Source organism: Phocoena sinus, chromosome 18 (genome assembly GCF_008692025.1).
Source record: "Phocoena sinus isolate mPhoSin1 chromosome 18, mPhoSin1.pri, whole genome shotgun sequence".
Taxonomy (NCBI): Eukaryota; Metazoa; Chordata; class Mammalia; order Artiodactyla; family Phocoenidae; genus Phocoena; species Phocoena sinus.
The window spans coordinates 51,509,378-51,533,382 of record NC_045780.1 but is presented as its reverse complement, the minus strand read 5'-3'; the positions used below and the strand labels follow the sequence as shown (position 1 = coordinate 51,533,382).

Here is a 24,005-nt window from a genome sequence, read left to right as displayed (position 1 = left end):
AACTTACAAAATTCCAAATGGAATTACACTTGAGAAAATGTTTTCTGCAGTGGAAGTTCACCTTGAAATTTTAACTATCTAGAACCTTCATACACTGCTAGTGAGAACATCAAATGGTACAGCTGATTTAAAAAACAGTCTGGAAGTTCCTCAGATGGAGTTACTGTAGGATTCAACAATTTCACTCCCTCGGTATTTACCCAAGAGAAATAAACACACACTACACAAAAACTTATATATGAATGTTTATAGTGGCATTGTTCATAAGAGTGAATTACAAGCCAATAGTGGAGACAATCCAAATGCCCATCAATTGATAAATAGATAAACAAAATGTAGTACAGTCACACAGTAGAATATCATTTGGCAATAAAAAGAAATGGAATACTGAGACATGCTACAACATGGGTGAACCTTGAAAACATTATTCTAAGTGAAAAAAGCCAGTCACAAAGGACCACATATTTTATGATTCCATTTATATGAAATGTCCGGAATAGGAAATTTAAAGAGCCAGAAAGTAGCTTAGTAGTCGTCCAGAGCTAAGGGGTTGGGGGAAAATGATGTGTGACTGCTACTGGGCATTGGGTTTCTTTTTGAGGTGATGAAAATGTTGTAAAAGTGATTGTAGTGATGGTTGTACAACTCTGTGAATATACTAATCAGAAAGCATATATCTATGTGGACATCCAATTACTATACAAAGTGAATACATTCACAAAGTAAAGTAAATCAAGTGTCAGTTTAACAGATTGGCCTATGACTCTTATTTAGATTTCCATTGTCCTATTTGACTTAACATTGGCAACTTGACTTTAAACAGCATAAAATAATTTCAACTGATAAATACCCATGTCACTGCAAACTTTATAAATCTCTTTTGCATGAAGACTAAAAGCTTAGTAAGAGTTTACCATTTTGAACTGTTGTATGTGATAGGGTTTACTTCTATAAAACTATCAAGGTTTTGAGCTCTTGTAAAAATTACAGGTTTTAAATATATAAAAAGAAGTCTTATTGGTACCAAAGCGGATAGTGGAGTGGGGGGGCAGGAGATAAATTAGGACTTTGGGATTAACACATACACACTACTATATATAAAATAGATAATCAACAAGGACCTACTATATAGCACAGGGAAGTCTACTCAATATCCTGTAATATCTATAATGGAAAAGAATCTGAAAAAGAATATATTATATATATATATATATATATATATATATACATATAACTGAGTCACTTTTCTGTACACTTGAAACTAACACAGCATTGTACAATAACTATACTTCAATAAAAATAAATAAAATTTAAAAATAGCAGAATTCTCCTGTGGAAAAATAAAGAGAGGACTTGAGGCCAGGATACCTCTCTAATTTACTAACTTTCTGCACCTGATCAAGTCTCTTACTCTCTGACCCTCAATTTTCTTTCTGTTAAATTTTTACCCATTTTGAGAGTCAAGTAAAGTTTCTTTTCTGTAGCCAAAATTATATGGGTGCAAAATTGGGCCCAGAGATTTCTTTTTTCCACTTTTTTTTTTTCACGTGAGAACTTTTATTACAGTTGTTCTTTCAGGGCTGGGGCAGTATCTACATTTTCCATTTAATTTGGAGACAGATCCTGTACAGGATTCGGATAGAACTGAAGAAGAATGAATAACATCTGAACACAGAACTCAGGGATGAGCAACTGATTTTGTAGTGGTGGTTAAGGCCTCCAGACATAGTAACTGACTGTGATGGTCACCATCCCGCTGGAGAGACGGGGTGCATTTGTGAATGTACGTGTGATTGTTGGGTTATGTTAGGAAAGAGGCACAGATGAAATTGCAGGAAAGTAAAGGAGAGTGTGTGCACATTACAGCCAGCCACGGTGGTTTCCATCCCACAGCCTCTTCTACACAGATGGCCACAACCACACCGCCTTGCTGAAGGAGGCCAGACCTTGGAAAGCTAGAGGAAGGTGAAGTTACGAGGAAGGAGAGGCAGCTAAAGTTCTTGGTTATCAAACAGCTACAGAGCAGAGAATAAGGAAGACAACAGGTAGAGGGAAGAGCAGGAGAAAAATAGGCAGAAGCCAACAAAGAACTGACAATGACCAAGAACTAAGGTTAATGTCTGGGGATTCCTGATGGAATGTCCTCTGGCCAAGAATGAACAACCTTCCAGTGCAGGCTTCCGTGAAGCCTGGCCATGCTACCATTCCTGTCCTTGAATTTCCATTTCTTCATTAATCTTTCCAATAAAACCTTGTTTCATGAGAAAACCTAACTCAAACTGAAACACCTCTCAAGTCATATTCAGTGAGAAGTTCCTTAATTATACCTCCTCATTTACTTGTCATTTTTTAATCTGGATCATTTCCAAATAATATTTGAATGAGCTTGGTTAATTGTAAGCCCAATACTGTTCCCAAAATAGTGGATCCTACTGAAAATGTATCCTCCCTCATTCTATCAGAGGCTTGCTTGGGATCACAAAAAGAGAAGGCAGAGGATGATTTGGGGAATTAAGGGAACAGAAAGAAACTACCTACCTCTTATATGCAAGAGCCTTTAAGAGATATGAAAAACAGATCAAACAGTGCGCCAGCTCTTTTCCTACTTTTCTACTCTCTTCATTTGATATCAACAATATCATTTCTTTACATAAACATTTTTGGTTTTTTTTTTTCTTTTAAACAGAAAAGGCAGCTGTATCTTAGGAAGGTTAAAAATAGAAACTTATTGCTTCTAGGGTCCTCCCATGTGTTGGGAGAAGAATTGCTAAACATGGAAGACTTTTAAAATTCTTTCCTAATTTAAACAATCTGTAACAACAATGAAGTATAGCTTCTATCCTAACCTTCGTTGTAAAAGAAACAAAGTACAACAGTTTTAAAGCTGGTATTCTCTGTGATGTAAAGAAATTCCAAAATTAGGTCCTGTTTTGCGGCTGTGATGAATTTGTGCATTCTTTTAGCACTACGTATCCAAGGAAGAGATTCCCAGAGTGCTTTCTGCACCGCTGAAAACCTACCAAGCAACAGTAAGTAAAAATAAATCTTCACAGCCCATGTGCAGAGCACTGAATTTCCATGATGCCTTTTACAGTAAGCCATTGAACAGCAGGCCCTTAGTCAGAAATTCCAAAAAATTCAAATTTTGCTAACTTTTTCCCAAATCAGTTATTAAGCACCCTGTACATTGTTTTTCATATTCATATGGTGTTTATATTTAAATATCACAGTACAGTTCAACTTCTCAGAAAATCTTTCAAGGTTATATAATTTATGAAGGCTCATATGGAATTCATAAGAAAAACGTAAATTATAATAAGCCTTACCTTTCATTTTTACTCTTAGACATATTGGAATTTACTTCAATTAAATTTTCTAGGTCCTGGTCTCTATAGGAAAAAAAAATATTTTATATATATATATATATGATGTAATTACATATAATTTTAGGAAATAAACATTAGAATAAAAAATTTTTAGATCAGTACAAAAATTTAAACATAGTCATTTGTGGTCTTTAAGAATATGGACATTGTAATGAGATGGATAGACCTAGAATCTGTCATACAGAGTGAAGTAAGTCAGAAAGAAAAAGACAAATACCGTATGCTAACACATATATATGGAATTTAAGGGGAAAAAAATGTCATGAAGAACCTAGGGGTAAGATAGGAATAAAGACGCAGACCTACTGGAGAACGGACTTAAGGATATGGGGAGGGGGAAGGGTGAGTTTTGACAGGGCGAGAGAGAGTCATGGACATATACACACTAACAAACGTAGTAAGGTAGATAGCTGGGAGGAAGCAGCCGCAAGGCACAGGGATATTAGCTTGGTGCTTTGGGACAGCCTGGAAGGGTGGGATGGGGAGAGTGGGAGGGAGGGAGACGCAAGAGGGAAGACATATGGGAACATATGTATATGTATAGCTGATTCACTTTGTTGTAAAGCAGAAACTAACACACCATTGTAAAGCAATTATACCCCAATAAAGATGTTTAAAAAAAAAAAAAAAAAAAAAAGAATATGGACATTGAAAATCTGACATCGAACTATTTGTCCTATGCAACCCAAGTATGAGCATGGATTACGTTATGAGAGAGAAATAACTAATTTTTTGGAAGGTTTGAGAAATCTGGTCTGAAAAGAAACAACTGATTGATATTCACATTCGGCTAACTTTGAATGAATACTTACTTTGCATCACAAAGTACTAACTTGTGTATTTCCACGTGGGTTATCTCATTCAGATCTCACAAAATCTTGCAGGACAGCATATGGGGCTCAGAACGGCTAAGTGAATTTTCCAAGGCCGATTGACTAATTTGTAAAAGAGTCAAGGCTTGAGCCACCTGCCCATCTGAAATCAACTCTTAAATATTTAATTAGAGCCTTCATTCCAGCTTTTTGCATGACAGAAATATGAGAAGTCAACCCCAAATTTGAATAAACAATTCATACTGTGGAGGATAAATGGGACAATTACATTCTTAAATCATGGGCTACAATAATGATTTGACACACCTTCATGAGATACAATGTTCTCTGGTATGTTATATACATATATTAATTAGTTATATATTTGCTGGTAGTTCTTAATTTTTTTCCATGAGTTTGGAAAAGCCTTGTCACCAATGCTATTGGTTAGCAGGATGGTTTAGGAGTCAGAGCAAGGCCATTTCTTCTCCTACTTACTTGGGCAAGTTAGTCAACCTTTCTAAGCTTCCTTTTGTAAACTAGGATAATAATATCTAATTTCATAAGGTTGCAGTGAGAATAAATGAGTTAATGTAAATAAAATTTATAGGCACAATGACTACAGTTGTGACTGAACTGAGTAAGAATAAATAAGTGATAATTAACAGAAGTGTAGTGACACAGCACTAGGCACTATGGATTCCAGAATTCTGAGGGACTATATTTTCATTTTTATTTCTGCCTTAACTTTTCACATCTTTAGAGTTAACCCCTGTTTTCATAAATCTCCCTTTTCCAGTCCTGAATAGCAGATTTCAAGTAAGGTTCTTTTACACAGAATCAGTGTAGGGACTCTGACTCACAAAATTAATATTGATAAGGATGAATAATAACATAAAAGTCCTCATATTTATGTGGGATGAGATTTAATACTCCTTTTATATAACATCCAAGCCATCAATAAGTGATAAATATGCTAATTAAGCAGCATTCCATAGCTACACTTAAACCTCACATTTAAAATACTAGCTGCGGGCCTGGGAGATCAGGAGGCAGGCAGGAGGGGCCCTCCAGGAGGAGCCGGAGAGGAGTGGAGGTTCACTGCCACACCCACTCAATCCTGGGGAGGCTGCTGAGATCCTAGGCCATCCCCTGCCCTCCAAAGCCCCCTCCAGGCTGCGTGGGTCTTTGGGGGCGTAGGACGGAGGCTGGGGAGATCAAGAGAGGCAGGAGGGAGGGGCCCTCCGAGGATGGAGGAGGAGGAGAGGAGAGGAGGGCATTTGCCCCTCCTTCTCAAGCCCAAGAAGTCTCCTGGGCTCCCAGGTGAGGCCCCCTGCCATCTGAGACCAGGGGTGGTGGGCACGCCTGGGCCCCTTCTGTTCCTTGAGCCTAAGCCTCACCCACCACAGCCCCCAGGGCCTTTCCCAGCCCTGTGGGTCCTGAGCATTGGCCGTGCCCACCATCCAAATCTTGCCCTTGCTTAGGCCCTGCCCTCCATAGCCAAGGCCTTTTTTGTTTTTTCTTTTCCCTCCTCCTCTTTTTTACTATTGTGGTACTGATGTACCTTCTGGTTGTTGATTCAACTATCTTTTTATTTTATATTCTCCTAACATATCTGTTAGTTTCCTAGTCTAATGTTATTTTTTACTCTGTTTTTTTCTTTATTTTTTGCTGTCCCAGGTGGCTTGTGGGGTCTTGGTTCACAAGCCCGGGGCCAAAGCTCCTGCAGTGGGAGCTCTGAGTCCAAACCACTGGACTAACAGAGAAAGACCCCAGGGAATATTCATTGGAGTGAGGTCTCACGGAGTTCCACATCTCAGCACCAAGACCCAGCTCTACCCAATAGCCTACAAACTCCAGTGTTGGAAGCCTCAGGCTAAACAACCAGTAAGACAGGAACACAATCCTACTCAAAAAAAAAAGAAAAAAGAGATGGTAAAAAAATATGCCACAGATGAAAGAACAAGGTATAAACCTACAAGACCAAATAAATGAAGAGGAAATAGGCAATCTACCTGAAAAAGAATTCAGAGTAATGATATTAAAGATGATCCAGAATCTCAGAAATAGAATGGAGGCATGGATTGAGAAAATATGAGAAATGTTTAACAAAGACCTAGAGAACTAAAGAACAAACAAACAGAGATGAACAACACAATAACTGCAATGAAAAATACACTAGAAGGAATCAATAACAGAATAACTGAGGCAGAAGAATGAATAAGTGAGCTGGAAGACAAAATGGTGGAAATAACTGCTGAGGAGCAGAATACAGAAAAAAGAATGAAAAGAATTGAAGACAATCTCAGAGACCTCTGGGACAACACTAAATGCACCAACTTTCAAATTATAGGGGTCCCAGAAGAAGAAGAGAAAAAGAAAGGGTCTGAGAAAATATTTGAAGAGATTAGAGTTGAAAACTTCCCTAGCATGGGAAAGGAAATAGTCACCCAAGTCAGGAAGCACAGAGAGTCCCAGACAGGATAAACCCTAGGAAAAACACATCAAGACACATATTAATCAAACTAACAAAAATTAAATTCAAAGAACATTATTAAAAGCAGCAAGGGAAAAGCAACAAATAACATACAAAGGAATCCCCATAAAGTTATCAGCTGATTTTTCAGCAGAAACTCTGCAGGCCAGAAGGGAGTGGCAGTATATACTTAAAGTGATGAAAGAGCAAAACCAACAACCAAGATTACTCTACCCAGCAAGGATCACATTCAGATTCGATGGAGAAATCAAAAGCTTTTCAGACAAGCAAAGGCTAAGAGAATTCAGCACCACCAGACAAGCTTTACAACAAATGCTAAAGGAACTTCTCTAGGTGGGAAACACAGCAGAAGAAAAAGACCCACAAAAACAAACTCAAAACAATTAAGAAAATGGTAATAGGAACATACATATTGATAATAACCTTGAATGTAAATGGATTAAATGCCCCAACCAAAGGAGAGAGACTGGCTGAATGGACAAGACCCATATATATGCTGTCTATAATAGACCCACTTCAGACCTAGGGACACATACAGACTGAAAGTGAGGGGATGGAAAAAGATATTCCATGCAAATGGAAATCAAAAGAAAACTGGAGTAGCAATACTCGTATCAGATAAAATAGACTTTAAGATAAAGGCTGTTACAAGAGATAAGGAGGGACACTACATAATGATCAAAGGATCAATCCAAGAAGAAGATATAACAATTATAAATGTTTATGAACACAAAATAGGAGCACCTCAATACATAAGGCAAATTCTAACAACCATGAAAGGAGGAATCAACAGTAACACAATAATAGTAGGGGACTTTAACACTCCACTTACGCCAATGGACAGATCATCCAAACAGAAAATAAATAAGGAAACACAAGCTTTAAATGACACAATAGACCAGATAGACCTAATTGATATTTATAGAACATTCCACCCAAAAGTGGCAGATTACACTTTCTCTCAGTTGCTGATGGAACATTCTCCAGGATAGATCACATCTTGGGTCACAAATCAAGCCTTAGAAAACTTAAGAAAAGAAATCGTATCAAGCATCTTTTCTGACGACAATGCTTTGAGACTGGAAATCAATTACAGGAAAAAAACTGTAAATAACACAAATACATGGAGGCTAAACAGTGTGTTACTAAATAACCAAGAGATCACTGAAGAAATCAAAGAAGAAATAAAATAATACATAGAAACAAATGACAACGAAAACACAATGACCCAAAACCTATGGGACACAGCAAAAGCAGTTCTAAGAGGGAAGTTTATAACAATACAATCTCACCTCAAGAAACAAGAAAAACCTCATAAACAATGTAAGCCTACACTTAAAAGAGAAAGAAGAACAAAGAAAACCCAAAGTCAGTACAAGGAAAGAAATCAGAAAGATCAGAGCAGAAATAAATGAAATAGAAATGAAGAAAACAATAGCAAAGATCAATAAAACTAAAAGCTGGTTCTTTGAGAAGATAAACAAAATTGATAAACCCTTAGCCAAACTCAACAAGAAAAAAAGGGAGAAGACTCAGATCAACAGAATTAGAAATGAAATAGAAGTATCAACTGACACTGCAGAAATACAAAGGATCATGAGAGATTACTACAAACAACTATATGCCGATAAAATGGACAACCTGGAAGAAATGGACAAATTCTTGAAAAGGTACAATTTTCCAAGACTGAACCAGGAAGAATTAGAAAATATACACAGACCTATCACAAGTAATGAAATTGAAACCATAATTAAAAATCTTACAACAAACAAAAGTTCAGGACCAGATCGCTTCACAGGTGAATTCTATCAAACATTTAGAGAAGAGCTAACACCGATCCTCCTCAAACTCTTCCAAAAAATTGCAGAGGGAGAAACACTCCCAAATTCATTCTACAAAGCCACAATCACCCTGATACCAAAACCAGAAAAAGATATCACAAAAAAGGAAAATTATACACCAATATCACTGATGAACATAGATGCAAAAATCCTGAACAAAATACTAGCAAACAGAATCCAATAGCACATTAAAAGGATCATACACCATGATCAAGTGGGATTTATCCCAGGGATGCAAGGATTCTTCAGTATATGCAAATCAGTCAATGTGATACACCACATTTACAAATTAAGGAATAAAAACCAAATGATCATCTCAATAGATGCAGAAAAAGCTTTTGATGAAATTCAACACCGATTTATGATAAAAGCTCTCCAGAAAATGGGTATAGAGGGAACTTACCTAAACATAATAAAGGCCATATATGACAAAGCCACAGCAAGCATCATACTCAATGGTGAAAAACTGAAAGCATTTCCATAAGATCAGGAACAAGACAAGGATGTCCATTCTCGCCACTTTTACTCAACATAGTTTTGGAAGTTTTAGCCACAGCAATCAGAGAGGAAAAAGAAATAAAAGGAATACAAATTGGAAAAGAAGAAGTAAAATTGTCACTGTTTGTTGATGGTATGATACCATACATAGAAAATCCTAAAGATGCCACCAAAAAACTACTAGAACTAATCAATGAATTCGGTAAGGTTGCAGGATACAAAATTAATGCACAGACATCTCAGGCATTCCTATACACCAACAACGAAAAATCAGAAAGAGAATTTAAGGAAACACTCTCATTTGCCATTGCAAGAAAAAGAATAAAATACCTAGGAATAAACCTGCCTAAGAAGACAAAAGACCTGTATGCAGAAAACTATAAGACACTGATGAAAGAAATTAAAGATGATACAAACAGATGGAGCGATATACCATGTTCTTAGATTGGAAGAATCAACAATGAGAAAATGACTATACTACCCAAAGCAATCTACAGATTCAATGCAATCTCTATGAAATGACCAATGGCATTCTTCACAGAACTAAAACAAAAAATTTCACAATTTGTATGGAAACACAAAAGACCCTGAATAGCCAAAGCAATCTTGAGAAAGGAAAGCAGAGTTGGAGGAATCAGGGTCCCCGACTTCAAACTATACCACAAACCTACAGTAATCAAGACAATATGGTACTGGCACAAAAACAGAAATATAGATCAATGGAACAGGATAGAAAGCCCAGAGATAAACCCACACACATATGGTCACCTACTTTATGACAAAGGAGGCACAAATATACGATGGAGAAAAGACAGCATCTTCAATAGTGGTGTTGGGAAAACAGGACAGTTACATGTAAAAGAATGAAATTAGAACACTACCTAACACTATATACAAAAATAAACTCCAAATGGATTAAAGACTTAAATGTAAGACCAGACACTATAAAAATCTTAGAGGAAAACATAGGAAAAACACCATTTGACATAAACCACAGCAAGATCTTTTTTGACCCACCTCCTAGAGTAATGGAAATAAAACAAAAATAAACAAATGGAACTTAATTAAACTTAAAAGCTTTTGCACAGCAAAGGAAACCATAAACAAGACAAAAATACAACCCACAGAACGGGAGAAAATATGAGCAAATGAAACAACAGAAAAAGGATTAGTCTCTAAAATATACAAACAGCTCATGGAGCTCAAATAATCCAGTTACAAAATGGGCAGAAGACCTAAATAGACATTTATTTCACCAGGAAGACATACAGATGGCCAAGAGGCATATGAAAAGATGCTCAACATCACTAATTATTAGAGAAATGCAAATCAAAAGTACAATGAGGTATCACCTCTACCTGTCAGAATGGCCATTATCAAAAAATCTAGAAACAGTAAATGCTGGAGAGGGTGTGGAGAAAAGGCAACTCTTCTGCACTGTTGGTGGGAATGTAAATTGATACAACCACTATGGAAAACAGTATGGAGGTTCCTTAAAAAACTAAAAATAGAAGTACCATATGACCCAGCAATCCCACTACTAGGCATATACCTTGAGAAAACCACAATTCAAAAAGAGTCATGTACCACAGTATTCATTGCGGCACTATTTTCAATAGCCAAGACATGGAAGCAACCTAAGTGTCCATCGACAGATGAACGGGTAAAGAAGATGTGGCTCATATATACATTGGAATATTACTCAGCCATAAAAAGAAACGAAATTGAGTTATTTGTAGTGAGGTGGGTGGACCTAGAGTCTGTCATACAGAGTGAAGTAAGTCAGAAAGAGAAAAACAAATACTGTATGCTAACACATATATATGGAATCTAAAAAAAAAAAATTGGTATCGATGAACCCAGTTGCAGGGCAGGAATAAAGAGGTAGACATAGAGAATGGACTTGAGGACATTGGGTGGGAGGGTGAAGCTGGGGCAAAGTGAGAGTAACATCAACATATATATACTACCGAATGTAAAATAGTTGGCTGGTGGGAAGCAGCAGCATAGCACAGGGAGATCTGCTCGGTGCTTTGTGTCCATCTATAGGGGTGGGATAGGGAAGATGGGAGGGAGGCTCAAGAGGGAGGGGATGTGGGGACACGTGTATGCACATGGTTGATTCGCTTTGTTGTGCAACAGAAACTAACACAGTATTGTGAAGCAGCTGTACTCCAATAAAGATCTATTAAAAACAAAACAAAATAAAATAAAATACTAGCTGCACATCTTTAAAAATGTAGAAATTAGTTAAATTATTTTTTAATGTGAGTTACAGTAGAAAATATGCCCATTAATATATGTAAAAAGTACAGGATTTCAGAAGTAGCTCAGAAGTATCAAAATCATTTGATTCTGCAGTCTGAATGATATAAAATTCAAAACTGACTTCTTCAACAGAACTACTATAACTGTGTGAGGAGACCTCCCAGATCGCATCTTTCAAATCTAGAAATAGAGACAGCAGGCTTTGCGTTCACCTAACCCGTGATGGTCCTTCCCTATTACTAGAGTCACCTTCTTGACCTCAGGGGTTACCATACTATCTTAATAGCCTGAGCATTAAATGATCCTCCCCTTAACATTTTAAAATACAATAGTACTTTACCAAATACTTGGGGATAATGGAATAAAAATTAAGTGGATTATCATGATATTCCATAATCCAGTTTCCCAGGAATGCCAAACAGGGACGGTTGGCAATGGCAAACAGTGAGAGATCACCAGGAAATGTGAATTTTGGGGAATTAGAATTCTGTCCCAGGAAGTGATTCTCCCTCCAAAGCTAACCTTGGATGAACTGAGTGACATTTTTTAAGGAAGCTGGTGCTTTTCATTATGACTTGAGAGTAAAATCACATTACCATGCCTAACATGGCCTTGCACACAGTAGCTGCTCCAAAAATACTTGTGGCATTAAATTAATTTAAATTCTCTTTTTTCCCCTTCTCTGGTAGAAATCTATGCTACCTTACCCAGCTCTGGCAAAAGATCTGAAAGGGACCCCAAGGGAAAGATATTAGACCCTGAACCTTTATGGCAGTCAGCTTCGGCCACATCTAGGTACAGAGTGGGCACAATAACCTCTTAGAAAAAGTTCAGAAGAGACGGTGACGGACATTTCACCTCCATTTGCATCAATCACCTAGAACCTGCCTTATTTCACCCATGAATTGCACATAGTTCTTTCCTTTTTTTCACACAGCTCCCAACCAGGGCTTTGTTTCCTTATTTTGGGACATTTCCTTAGGGGTTGAATTTTGCCCTCCCACCAAATTTCTATGTTGGAGTCCTAACGCCAGAAAAAACCGAGTTCAAATGAGGTCATTAGGGTGGGCCCTAATCCAATATGATTGGTAGCTTGATAAGAAGAGGAAATTTAGGCTCAGATACACACACAGATGGATAACAATGTGAAGACAGAGGGTAAAGACAGCCCTCTACCAGCCAAAGAGAAAGTCCTGGAATAGATCCTTCCCTCTGGACCTTCAGAAGGAGCCAACCCTACCGACATACTGATCTTGGATTTCTAGCTTCCAGACGGTGAGAAAATTAATTTCTCTTTTAAGCCACCCAGGCTGTGGTTCTTGTTATGGCAGCCCTAGCAACCAAATACACATCTGCTTCTGCCCTCATGACATGGTTATGTTTAGTTTCTCAGCCTGATGCTGGATGCCCTCATCTGCTCTGACACCTTCCACTCCTGGCTGCTGCAGATACTGCGTCTTTGATCTGCCTATACCACCCCACCTCCTCACGCCCAGTACCCAAGTCTTTTGGACCCTAGCTATTGTGGGGGAGAGCGGAAATGGATTTAGATCTAAGCAGGGAGGAGAAACCAGAATCCTGCAAATCCAACCACTGTAGGTAGATAACTCAAAATTGGAATGTATGCTTGCCTTCAAAGAAGCACACTCCCAAAGGGATATAATTGTGAATCATTGAGTAAACCATGTTATTAGGGGGTTCATAGAATTTTTGCTGTTTTTATTAAACAGTGCCACATATCAAGTTTGGTAGAATGGATTATAAGATTTTATTCTGAATATTTTATACTAATATTTAAAGCAAAATGAAAAGTTCCAGATCATGAAAAGTACAAAATGTGGATTGTCTCTGGTTGTTCACCCTGATTGATGTCATCAGCTAGATTTGGAGATCCAATAAAAGAAGTTCAGATTGCCCATAAACTTCCCAAGTTGAAGAATGTAAAAATAAATTTTTATTCCTTAATTAAGACTACATCTATCTTATCGTGTCTTTTACACTGTGGTAGAAGATGAAGAGCTGTGAGTCAAAGTGTGAAAAATAGATTTTTATAGAAGCCCAGCCAAATGCTGCAGGGTCAAACAAAGGCTTGATTCCAAACCTTTTCTGTGGCAGTTCAGTGGAAGACCTTATAATTTTGTGATTTTATGAGCAGTTGGAATTAACTTCAAGAAAAGCCACCAGTTCTCTGTGGATACAGAGAGAAATGCTAAAAAGAAATTTTGTTAACCATAGCAACTGAAAATGCTTTTCTTTACACAGACTACACAATGTTTGGGAGAAGATATGAGTTATCTGTTATGTAGAGTCATAGCACACATTTTGAATATGAGCATTTATCTGTTATAATCATGTAAATTATTTTCTACTGCCGCATTAAGGAATATAATACTCCCTTGCAGAGCAGATTAAAGAAAAAAATAGAGATTCTGGGGACCAAGGCTTATTATGTCTCTTATAACACAACTTTTCCTGGGATATGCTCTACATGAGAGAAAGTTATCAGCTCACTCCCAACTGCTCTTCCTCTCTTATGAAGGTGTGGGAGGTATTTATCAAATGCTGCAATATGTTTCTCTCTCTCCAGCTCACTTACATCGTTTTTGCAGAGTATCAAACACATTTGCAAAATTAAAAACCTCCATATAGAAAATTTACTATGGTACTTCTTTTATGCCAAGAACTAAAACTAAGGCTTTAAGCTTTAGTTCAAAGGAATATTTATCTCTCTGAAGGGAGTGTAGAATACAGTGAGATAACTGCTATAATTCTTCAGCTCTACTGAATTTGCACAATGGTCCCAGCTTTACATATTTTCATAATTTATTTCAATGAGGGAGTCTTAAAGATTTTATATTAAAGAAATTAACAGGTCCATAGAGAAAATGATCAATTTAGGTATTTTAAATATAAGATGTGACCAAGAATTTCAGTGGCTTTAATTCACCATGGTTCATTGAGATTATGTTTCAAAATAGGGTTTTTGGCTTAAGCAAGGAGACCAGTCATAGGATATCAGATCCCTCCAGTCTAGTTTCACTGATGGGGCTCAGAGTGTTAGAGTTATAAGGCAATGGGCTTTGTCTAGTTGGATGATCACAGGTCCTGATTAGTTTTGAAATTTAGCTTGTAACTCAGAGAATATTTATTAAGCACCTAATACGTATCAAGCGTTGTGCCATGAATTGTAGATAAAGACATGAGCAAGACAGATCCAATCTTTGCCCTTAAAAAATCCAATAGTGGATGAGAGATTATTAAATAATAATGCCAAGAGACAAATATCATAGGACAGAAGAACAGAGAGCTTGAGAACATCCAGAAGGACCTGATGCAGAAGTGATGGGTCAGGTTGGGCTTCCCAGATCCTGAGTAAAAGACACCTAAGCTGACACCTAAAGGATAAGTAGCAGTTATCCATGCAGCAGCGATGACAGAGGAGCGAGGCGTGCTCATGTCAGGGGGTGTGTGGGTGGGCTTTGCTTGTGGGTGGAGCATAGGGAATGGGGCTGGGGAAGCCTGTGGAGGCAACATCATGGCGAGCTTTGGAAACCAGGTTAAGGGGTACACTGTTGTCCAGTGGCAATGTGAAGCTACTGGAGGATTTCATCAGAGGAAGGACAGGATCAGATTTGTGTTTTAAGAAGATCACTCTACAGCATGGCAGACAGATTGAAGGGCAGAAGGTACCAGAGACAGCAGAGGGACCAGTGAGGAGACTTAACAGTAAGCTGGGCCATAGTAGCAGTTGGGATGATGAAATGTCTCGGTTCCTGAGATAACTAGGAGAAGCATCCAGAGTGACCTACTGATTATGGGGAATGAAGCAGTGGAAAGAGTCAAGGTTACCTCCCACCTCCAGCATTCTGTCTTGAGCAGAAGTATGAGAAATATTCAATAGGAAGATAGGAAGGAAACTTCTTATTGGGATATTAACAAGGTATGTCTTAGCAAATAGGAAGCCCTTATAAAGATGGCCGTATAATACTACAAATAGTTCAGAATATTTTTTCTGCTTTAGATGAAGGTTGCCTTTTCTAACTGTAAAGACCTGTATCACTAGATGTTTTTCAATCTTTACGTGGGAGCAGCAGTTTATAGGCTACCGATAATTGAATATCCCCCTTTAATGTTGGTTCATGAAAATGTGAAACTGTCATTGCTAAAATTCACAGTTTCTCCCTGAATAAATGAAAATTCTGTACACATCTGCATTTGCTCAAGTTGTTGTGTTCCTAGAAAGAGCTCAGGGACACCTGCTTACATTTTGATCCATGACTGAAATTTATTCCACCCCTAACTGTGAATTAAATATACAGCTGCTGGAAATGTCAGCAAAGTCACATAAAAGGAACTCTGATTCACTGCTGTTATACTATTAAATAATCAGTGCTCCTGTCACATTGAATTGGATGTAAAAGTGCCCTGTGGCTGTTATTCCTACTGGGAGTCATGTTAAAATGCCCCCTCTCTTTACCCATTAAAATCAAGTGGGCCACATAAATACACTGCAGATACAGGTGACTGAACATATTGAATGAAGTCACTTTTTTCAAATAGGCAGCTTAGTCCTTCCTGTTTGTTCTGCAGTAATTCTTGAACATCCTGGCTGATTATCATCAAATCTGGTGTAACTACTAAAGAATAGTCAGACATCACTTAGGTTAGATTTGTGGATCAAGCTGCCATCTGATATACAGAACAAACGAGTGGTTACCAGTGGGGAGAGGCAAGGGGGACAGGGGCAACATAGGGGTAGGTAATTGAGAGGTACAAACCATTAGGTATAAAATAAGCTACGAGGGTATATTCTATGATATGGAGAATATGGCAAATAATTTGTAATAACTATAAGTGGAGTATAACCTTTAAAATTGTGAATCACTATATCATATACCTGTAATTTATATCGTATTATACAGCAACTATATCTCAATAAAAAGTTTAAAAATAAATCCTTAAAAAAGGCTGCCATCTGAAAACAACATGATGTCAATATTTTTAAATTTCTTTTTTATAGTAATCCTATCTGTATAAGGAAAATGTCCTCTTCTTATAGATACTTTGTTAGCAGTTGCTGAAATACAAATTACTTTTTATGAAATTAGCCTCTTCTAATAAACAAAAGGCAAAACTCTTATGAGAAAGTTACCATTATCTGTCAACATAGTGCATTTGCAGAAGGAGGAAGGGAAGGAGGCAAAAGTCAGAAGAAGGGGAAAGGGAGGAGGGAGAGGAGGAAGGAGGGAACAGGAGCGGGGGGAGAGAGAGAGAGACAGAGGGCGCTACAGTTTATGGAAACAGCCGCTAAGGGAGAAGTTGGCTACAGTAGCCAGTTAGTTATTCCATACGTACTTGTTAAACCTAACCACTTCCAACATGGGTTGGGAACCTCCTAAAACTGTTACTAATAAAAATAAAAATCTGCCCCTACCAGTACCACTCTGAAGAAATGCTTCTACTTATCAAAGATATTTCCATACGCTTACCAGTGGCAGGGTCGGCACCAAAAGTTTGCTATTATTTCAGTTATTAGAAAATCTCTATAAGACAAATCTTCCTCTCTTCTCTGTCATTTCCACAATAATTTTCTAGAAAAAAAGCGTATCTAATTGTAGTCCTTTAACTGCAGGGGTGGGAGGGAAATTAGAAAGGAAGGGACTGTTGGGAGAATAAAGGACAGAAAGAAGGGGTAAATCTGAGGTTTTTTTGCTCCTGATCATTTGTTCTTCCAGTAGTGACATCAGAAGGACTTGGGTTTAGATCCAGGATGTGTTTTCTTTCTTGAGAAGTTTATTTTATATCTTTGAGCTATAGTTTCTTCTTCTATAGAATAGCATGCGTGAATATATTTCTCATGGGGTTGGTTGTTGTGAGGATTAAATGTATATAAATTGCCAGGCACACCAGAGGTGTTCAATAAATACTGCTCTCTAATTAGCAATTGCTCTTCAATTGCCTTGGTACCTTCCTACTTCAGACACCCCAACACCTTGTGATAAAAACACACAAACAGAAAAGGCAAATTAAAACACTAGGATTGATATATATACACTCCCACGTGTAAAACAGATAGCTAGTGGGAGCATGCTATAAAGCACAGGAAGCTCAGCTTGGTTCTCTGTGACAACCTACATGGGTGGGATGGGGGGGGAGGGGTGGGAGGGAGGTCCAAGAGGGAAGGGATATAGGTATACATATAGCTGACTCACTTCATTGTACAGCAGAAACTAACACAACATTGTAAAGCAATTATACTCCAAAAAAAAAAAAAAAAAACCACTACCGTAGAAAACAAAAAGACATGAGATTTAGGCCGATGAGCATGTCACACTATCCTCTTTCTCCCTGTGGCTTCAAAGCACTTTTCCATATGTTAATTTGCTTTCTTCATCCCAGAATTTTGAGACTTTAATTCCCAGCTATATATTTATTATGGCAAAATTTCAGGTCAGCAGAACAATCTGGGCTTCTCATACAACGCACTCTGGTGCATTATCAATAAGCTCTTTTGGTGAAAGATATGACATAAAGATAGTGAATTATAAGATATTTACAAAACTCAAAATAGAAGTTCAAGGTTAAAATCTGCTGGAATATTTTGTGAGCCCACATGAGCTGTGGATCTGTAATTTTGAAGACTGAATATCCTTTCCAATGCTCCAATGCTCTGTAGGCATCTGTGTAAACCACCGATTTGGTCCAGCTTCTCCAAAATATGTTTTCCTCTTATTTAATTTCACTCATTTTTCATATCAGTCCTGATACTCTATCTCCTATAGGCAACAAACCCTAACTTGTCTTCGTGAAAATTAGAAGTACAAAACTGAGTCCAAAAGAGTGCAATTGATTCCAGAAGAGTGTAGCATATTCTCGGCTGACAGGAAACACACGGGTTATAAATGTGTGCTCATTTGAACACTCAAGAAAAACGAAAGCCTTCTTTTAGAAAAAGAGAAGAAAGAAAGCAAGAAAGCGAGCAAGAAAGGAAATTCCTAACCTAGAACCTTGGGTTCTTTTTTAAATGCATGGCAAGATAGTTAGGCAAAGTCATTTACCGCTTAGTATTTCTGAGAGGTGAAGGTTTCACTTCAATAAGATTGTCCAAAGCTTGGCTGTTCAAAAGAGAAAAAGAGAAAAAAATAAACTCCAATTAGTGATAGGTTGTTTTGTTTGTGCTAGGTCTATAAAGCAATATAATAAATCTACTCCACTCAGGGGCAACAGACATGAGAATGTGAAATGACTGTTTTTATTTGATACCTTTGATTGCTTCTGATTACTTCAGGATTCACTTTGATGAGGTTATTGAGATCCCGGTTTCTTTAAAAAGAAAAATAAAAAGCAAGCAGGTTAATTATAAATAAATTCTTTTGGTAAGATCATTAAGGTTATAAATGTGCTTGAAATAATTGTAAAACAAAACATTCTTCCTACCCAAAGCACAAAAATTAATGCAGTTCTATTACCTTTGGTTGTTGGAGAGAGTTTCAGGATTCACTTTGATGAGCTTATCAAGATCTTGATTTCTTCAAATGGAAAAAAAAATTAAAGCAGCTTGTGTTAGAGATAATACAGGTTTAAGGTGGCTGGAATTGGAAGAAGGGATTAGCTAGTTTATCATTTAGTATAAGACATATTGGTTTGGCATAGAACCCCCTTGAAATAAATTTTCAAACCAATCCAGGGAGGACTAATTATGTTGGATCAGGAGAAGAATTACTCTGACTTCACACATTTATTGTCAGAGCCCATCTACAAGGGCACGCTAACTCAGAGTTCACAGCAAACATCTCATGATTGACCACTTTTACTCTGGAATGTTTTAACAGTATGACGATACAAACTGATTGTAAGGTCCTTGATATTTTAAAAACCATATTCACCAGCTAAATATACCATTTTTTAAAAAAATAAGAAACTCCCAAACTAGGATTATACTTAACATAAGTCTTGGCAAACAGAGTTCCAGTAATCCATCAAAATTGTGACTTTTCTTTCCTCTACCATGACTTAAAAAGCTGAAATCATGGTAAATTAGGGACATACTCTGATAACTGTCCACTTCCTAGTTGAAACCCTATCAGTTTCTTTCCTCAGTCGGAGAACAGTATTTCCTCCCACCTGGTTTGCTATCACTCATTGCCTCTGTATAATACTTTGCTTCTAAAGGCTGGAAAGTAGTGATTTTTCAACGTGTTCCTCTAAACCGCTTTATAATATTTATTCACAGAAGAGCCCACAATAGCAAGAAATCTTGGGATTGATAACACCTGCTTTCAGTAAATTTTGGCAGCTACCTGCCTGTACCTCCTTCCCCCCAAAAGTCCTTTTCCCTTATATAAAAATAAAGTATGGTTTACTCTTCAAAAAGACTGATGCAAGGTTAGGAACTGAAGGAGAGCCACTTAGAGGTTAGTCATCAAAGTCTGAGAAAAAGGTCTGCATTTCCTTCCCCAACCCCTAAGCCTTTCCATAGAATTTGCTTCCCAGCTCATGGCTTCACTGAGTTTGATCTCCTCATCCTTGTTCTCAGATCTCCACGGTAGACAGAAAGCCCCTAAATGAATGTTTACTGTTTTGAATTATCTTCAATAGTAATATTATCAATTAAAGATAATCAACTGGTATCTACAAACACTATCAAAGAAATGATAAACATATGACAACTATCCAAAATAAAATTTTCTTGTATAAATTGATTACAAAAACCTGTTACAAAGTTAAATTGTGCCTGAAAGACGATCTTTAAAATGAGGATAATTTCATACATTAAAAGAAAAAAAGTACAAAAAATAAAACTTTGTAGAGGAAATAATATGTCAAAGGCCACAACCTTTTAATACATGAAATCAATCACAATATTTTAGTGTAACTACATATAATATTCACCAACCAGCATAATTAGGAGTAAGCTGCATAAAAAAATGCAAACACAAACATGAGAACTCCTGTTTTTACTGTTCTGCTCAGTACAGAAAACTTGGTTCATTCCAAATTTTAGAACTGTGCTATTCAAACTACTACATCATAGAGCTCATTAAAAAATACAATTTACATCACAGCCCAATACTTTGTTTTCAGTCAGACAGACAGACACACACACATAATAAAACATAAATTTCACAAAATAAGACACCCACTACGTAAGAACTCTCATGTTTTCTGCTCTACTTCACTCTAGCTAACTGGGAAAAAATGCTGACTGCCGCTCACTAAATTAATTACAAGACCATTTAATGGGATGTGACCCACAATTTGAGAAACACTAGCCTAGAAAACATATATATAAACGCGTGCTATGTTTTACCACTTCTCTTAAAAAGACGACACCTTGTGTCAATAAAGCAAGGATCTCAGTAATAGTCCTGAATTGCCTTGACTGATAGCATCATGCAACTTAATGAATTGAAAACTTATAGACGTTTTTTTCAGACCCTGGATCCTACAAACACAGGAATCTTATATCTAAATTTTATCCAGGAAAAATGTAACATTTTTCCTACTCAAGTTACTGCTTTCATTTATTTTGCTTTAAGGATATAGGGATACATTGAAATATTTAGTTATTATTATTTTCACGTAGTTCAAAGGTTGTAAAGTGTTTTGCAGTCATTGGCACAAATTTGTGCCATTGTCACTTCAAAGACTGTGAAGTAATATTTCAAGTGACCCTGTGAAAGTAGTAGAGAACATCTCCAGGCTGTCCCATGGCAGGAGCAAAAGTCCTAGCTTTATAGTTTCCACTATTTCCTGAGGTACTGAATCAACTTTCACCTATTTTAAGATCAAAGTCTCCATGCTGTGATTTAAAGACCAGGAGTTGGGCTGGGAGTTGGAAGAACTCACAGAAGATTATGAGACTTTTGCCCCGAATACTTCAGTGTTCTCATTTGTAAAATTGGGAGATTGGATTTGTTCATCTCTAAGCCTCTGCCCATCTCTAACATCTTCTACCCCTAGGAATCTATGAATGTGAATTTTACTGCCTGTCGTGTTCATTAGCTATTTCATGTCTCCTTTTCTTTTTAAATGCAACTCACTGACAATACATTCTATATTCAGCAAGCAGTACATAAGCGTCCCAAAATGTAATATATTAAATTGACAACCTATTATTGTCTTGGAGTCCCATCTCTTTGCCCCCAGTACATAATTAACTTTAAACTATGATAATTGCTTGCTATTAATAAGATTGAGTATGTCTACTGAATTCTCTTTTTGGCATCCACGGCCTATAATTATACCTAATGTGCACCTAATGATACCTAGCTGTAAGCTTCAAACCCAGTAGGTGCTCAGTAATTATTCACCGCCCAACAGATCACAGAACTACTATTCGTCTTCCACTAGTTTTCTCTGTGACACTGGTCACATCACTTAACCTTTCTGAGTCTTAATTTCCTCTTCTGTAAATATAATAGGTTTGACTGGAACAGTGGCTTGCAAGTGTTCATAGTAACTGGGCTACGAGTTTTCTGAGGTTCCTTCCTTCCATCTCCAAAATTTTGCAGTTTTTGTACATACCAGTTAAACTCAAAAAAGTGAAATCATAAAAACAGTCTTAAATATATATATATAAATATATATGTACATACATATAATAGTAGTGCATAATGATATAAAAATCTTCATATAACCAGAGACAAAAAGTGAATTTCATTTTCATCATTATAGATACTACTTAAAGAATTATCAAAGTTTAGATCCATTACTTTGCTGCGAGCAGCAAACCATCTAAGAAATAATGAACCTCATAAAATTTCCACCGACTACTAGAAAACACCCTCTGAAAACGAGGTGAATGGTATTGCTTACAACTAATGAGGTGTTCAGCTCTTCTCAAAAAATTAACTATCATTAATAAATTTAACCAAATCCAGAGACAAAGGTATTAACATCAATACTACAAAACATAAACAGGGCATAGACTAGCTATGTTTCTACCCCAATCACTCCCTTCAATTGCTTTACTTGAGCTGCCTTTCTTTTTATTAGCAAATAGATATCTAAGTTTTCAGGGACATATAAAAACTGTGATGACTTTTCAAGATTTATATTCAGTTTGCCCATAGAATGATTACAAGTCATTTATATTCAAATTGTACTTAGTTAGGGAGAAACAAAGCAAAGTAAATAAATCACATCCTTCTCTTACCCGGCTGTGTTTTTGACAGCTTTGGGGCTTACGTTAATAAGTTCATCAAGATCTTGTTCACTGCTAAAACAAAATAAAATAAAAGGTCAAATTCAGTTGGAAATCAGAAACAATGGCTGGCATTGTTTCTTCTGATGCTTGTGAATCATTCCATGGGATCCTAGACAAAAAGTGATAAATTTACCGGGTTTCTACTTTATATATATTAGTTATATTAGTTATCTTTTTTAAATCCTCAAAACAACTGAGTTAAGTATTACCATTCTCTCTTTATAAATAAATTGAGTTTCATAGAAATTAAGACCCTCTTTGGGCCAGATACCTAAGAAATGACTGAGGGTGAACTAGGATTGAAACCATAGCTGGACCCCAAACCATATGCTCCCTTCTGCTAACATCCTTCCTCTCTCTATTCACAATAATTCCTTACATCTGCACCATGCTTTTCACCATTATCATCATAATAATCGTGAGAGGTAGCTTGGAGTTACTCTGTCACGTTTTTCTTAACTTTTGCTCCAGTGAATGATGGGTCTTAACTTTTCAAGAAGACAGGAGTATAATCAAAATCATGTAGAAATATTCTAATCAAGTATTAGAATGTTATGTCACCAATTTTCTGAAGAGTCATTTAATTTTTATTAATCCTTGGGTTTGTGAAAGAGAAGAAAGCCAATATTCTTTGGTTTATTCAGTTTTATGAACTTATAGTTTATTTACTATAAACTTGCAGTAATAACCTACTTACGCTACTGTTGTGTCCAGTGAATTTCTCAAATAGTCATTAAACAGAATTTGCTTCAGTATTACAATTTGAACAATATTATAATGTAATAAATTGAAGCAACACAATAAAAGAAAAAATCTATCTACCATGATTACACACAACAAATCAATTTGTTCTCATTTTTTTCATGTCCCCTTTCAAATGTCCTTAGCCAAATAATCTTATTCTGGGGCATAAATTGAAGACTTGCTCACGAGTCTTCAATAATCTTAATAAGCTTACCTTTTATTTGCTGAGGGAGTCACTTTGATAAGATGGTTCAGATCCTGGTTCCTTAAAAATGTTGTAAATTTCAATAAGTGGTTAAAATCAAGTCAAATCAATTACAATTTGTACATTTTTTTTCAATCTTAATATTGAATCAAGTGATTGTTGTTAATTCAAAACTTCATCTTGAGTTCTTTTTTTAGCCCTCGGTAAAAGCAGGTGGCTACTATCAATTCATTTCTTACACAACTACATATATATGAAAATTTAATTTAGTTTTATTCTTATTTCTTTTAAGACAACCTCAAATTTAAATTGCTCGTAAACTCCTTGTTTTCCAAGAATATTTTTGAAGATTGTAATGAACAAGAGAAAAATTTAAGCTATTGGTCATTTGCACGTGTTCCTTGCTTCCCTCCCCTAGAAACAAAACAAAACAAAAACCTGGGATTTTTTAAAAAAGAGGCTATTTCCTGATTCTAAGGTATGGAGGTAATATACATAACATTAATATGTAACATTCAGGCTACTCCAAGATATTAATCAGTTCA

General features: G+C 36.7%; 1 protein-coding gene across 23 annotated transcripts in view; it reads right to left on the bottom strand.

The window, feature by feature from the left end:
* SCEL (sciellin) overlaps positions 1-24,005 on the bottom strand; it is a 132,998-nt gene that overhangs the window by 16,864 nt on the left and 92,129 nt on the right. For 19 of the 23 annotated variants that reach the window (XR_004346653.1, XR_004346654.1, XM_032611013.1 and 16 more), the window contains 6 exons: positions 23,470-23,520; positions 22,461-22,523; positions 18,772-18,831; positions 18,566-18,625; positions 18,361-18,417; positions 3,327-3,389 (listed from right to left, as the gene is read on the bottom strand). Coding sequence is in view for 21 of the 23 variants with exons in the window: in XM_032611013.1 (XP_032466904.1) it covers positions 3,327-3,389; positions 18,361-18,417; positions 18,566-18,625; positions 18,772-18,831; positions 22,461-22,523; positions 23,470-23,520 (354 nt within the window). In the remaining 2 variants the exon portion in view is untranslated. The remainder of the gene's footprint in view (positions 1-3,326; positions 3,390-18,360; positions 18,418-18,565; positions 18,626-18,771; positions 18,832-22,460; positions 22,524-23,469; positions 23,521-24,005) is intronic. The other 4 variants (XM_032611015.1, XM_032610999.1, XM_032611004.1 and 1 more) reach the window with 1 other exon arrangement.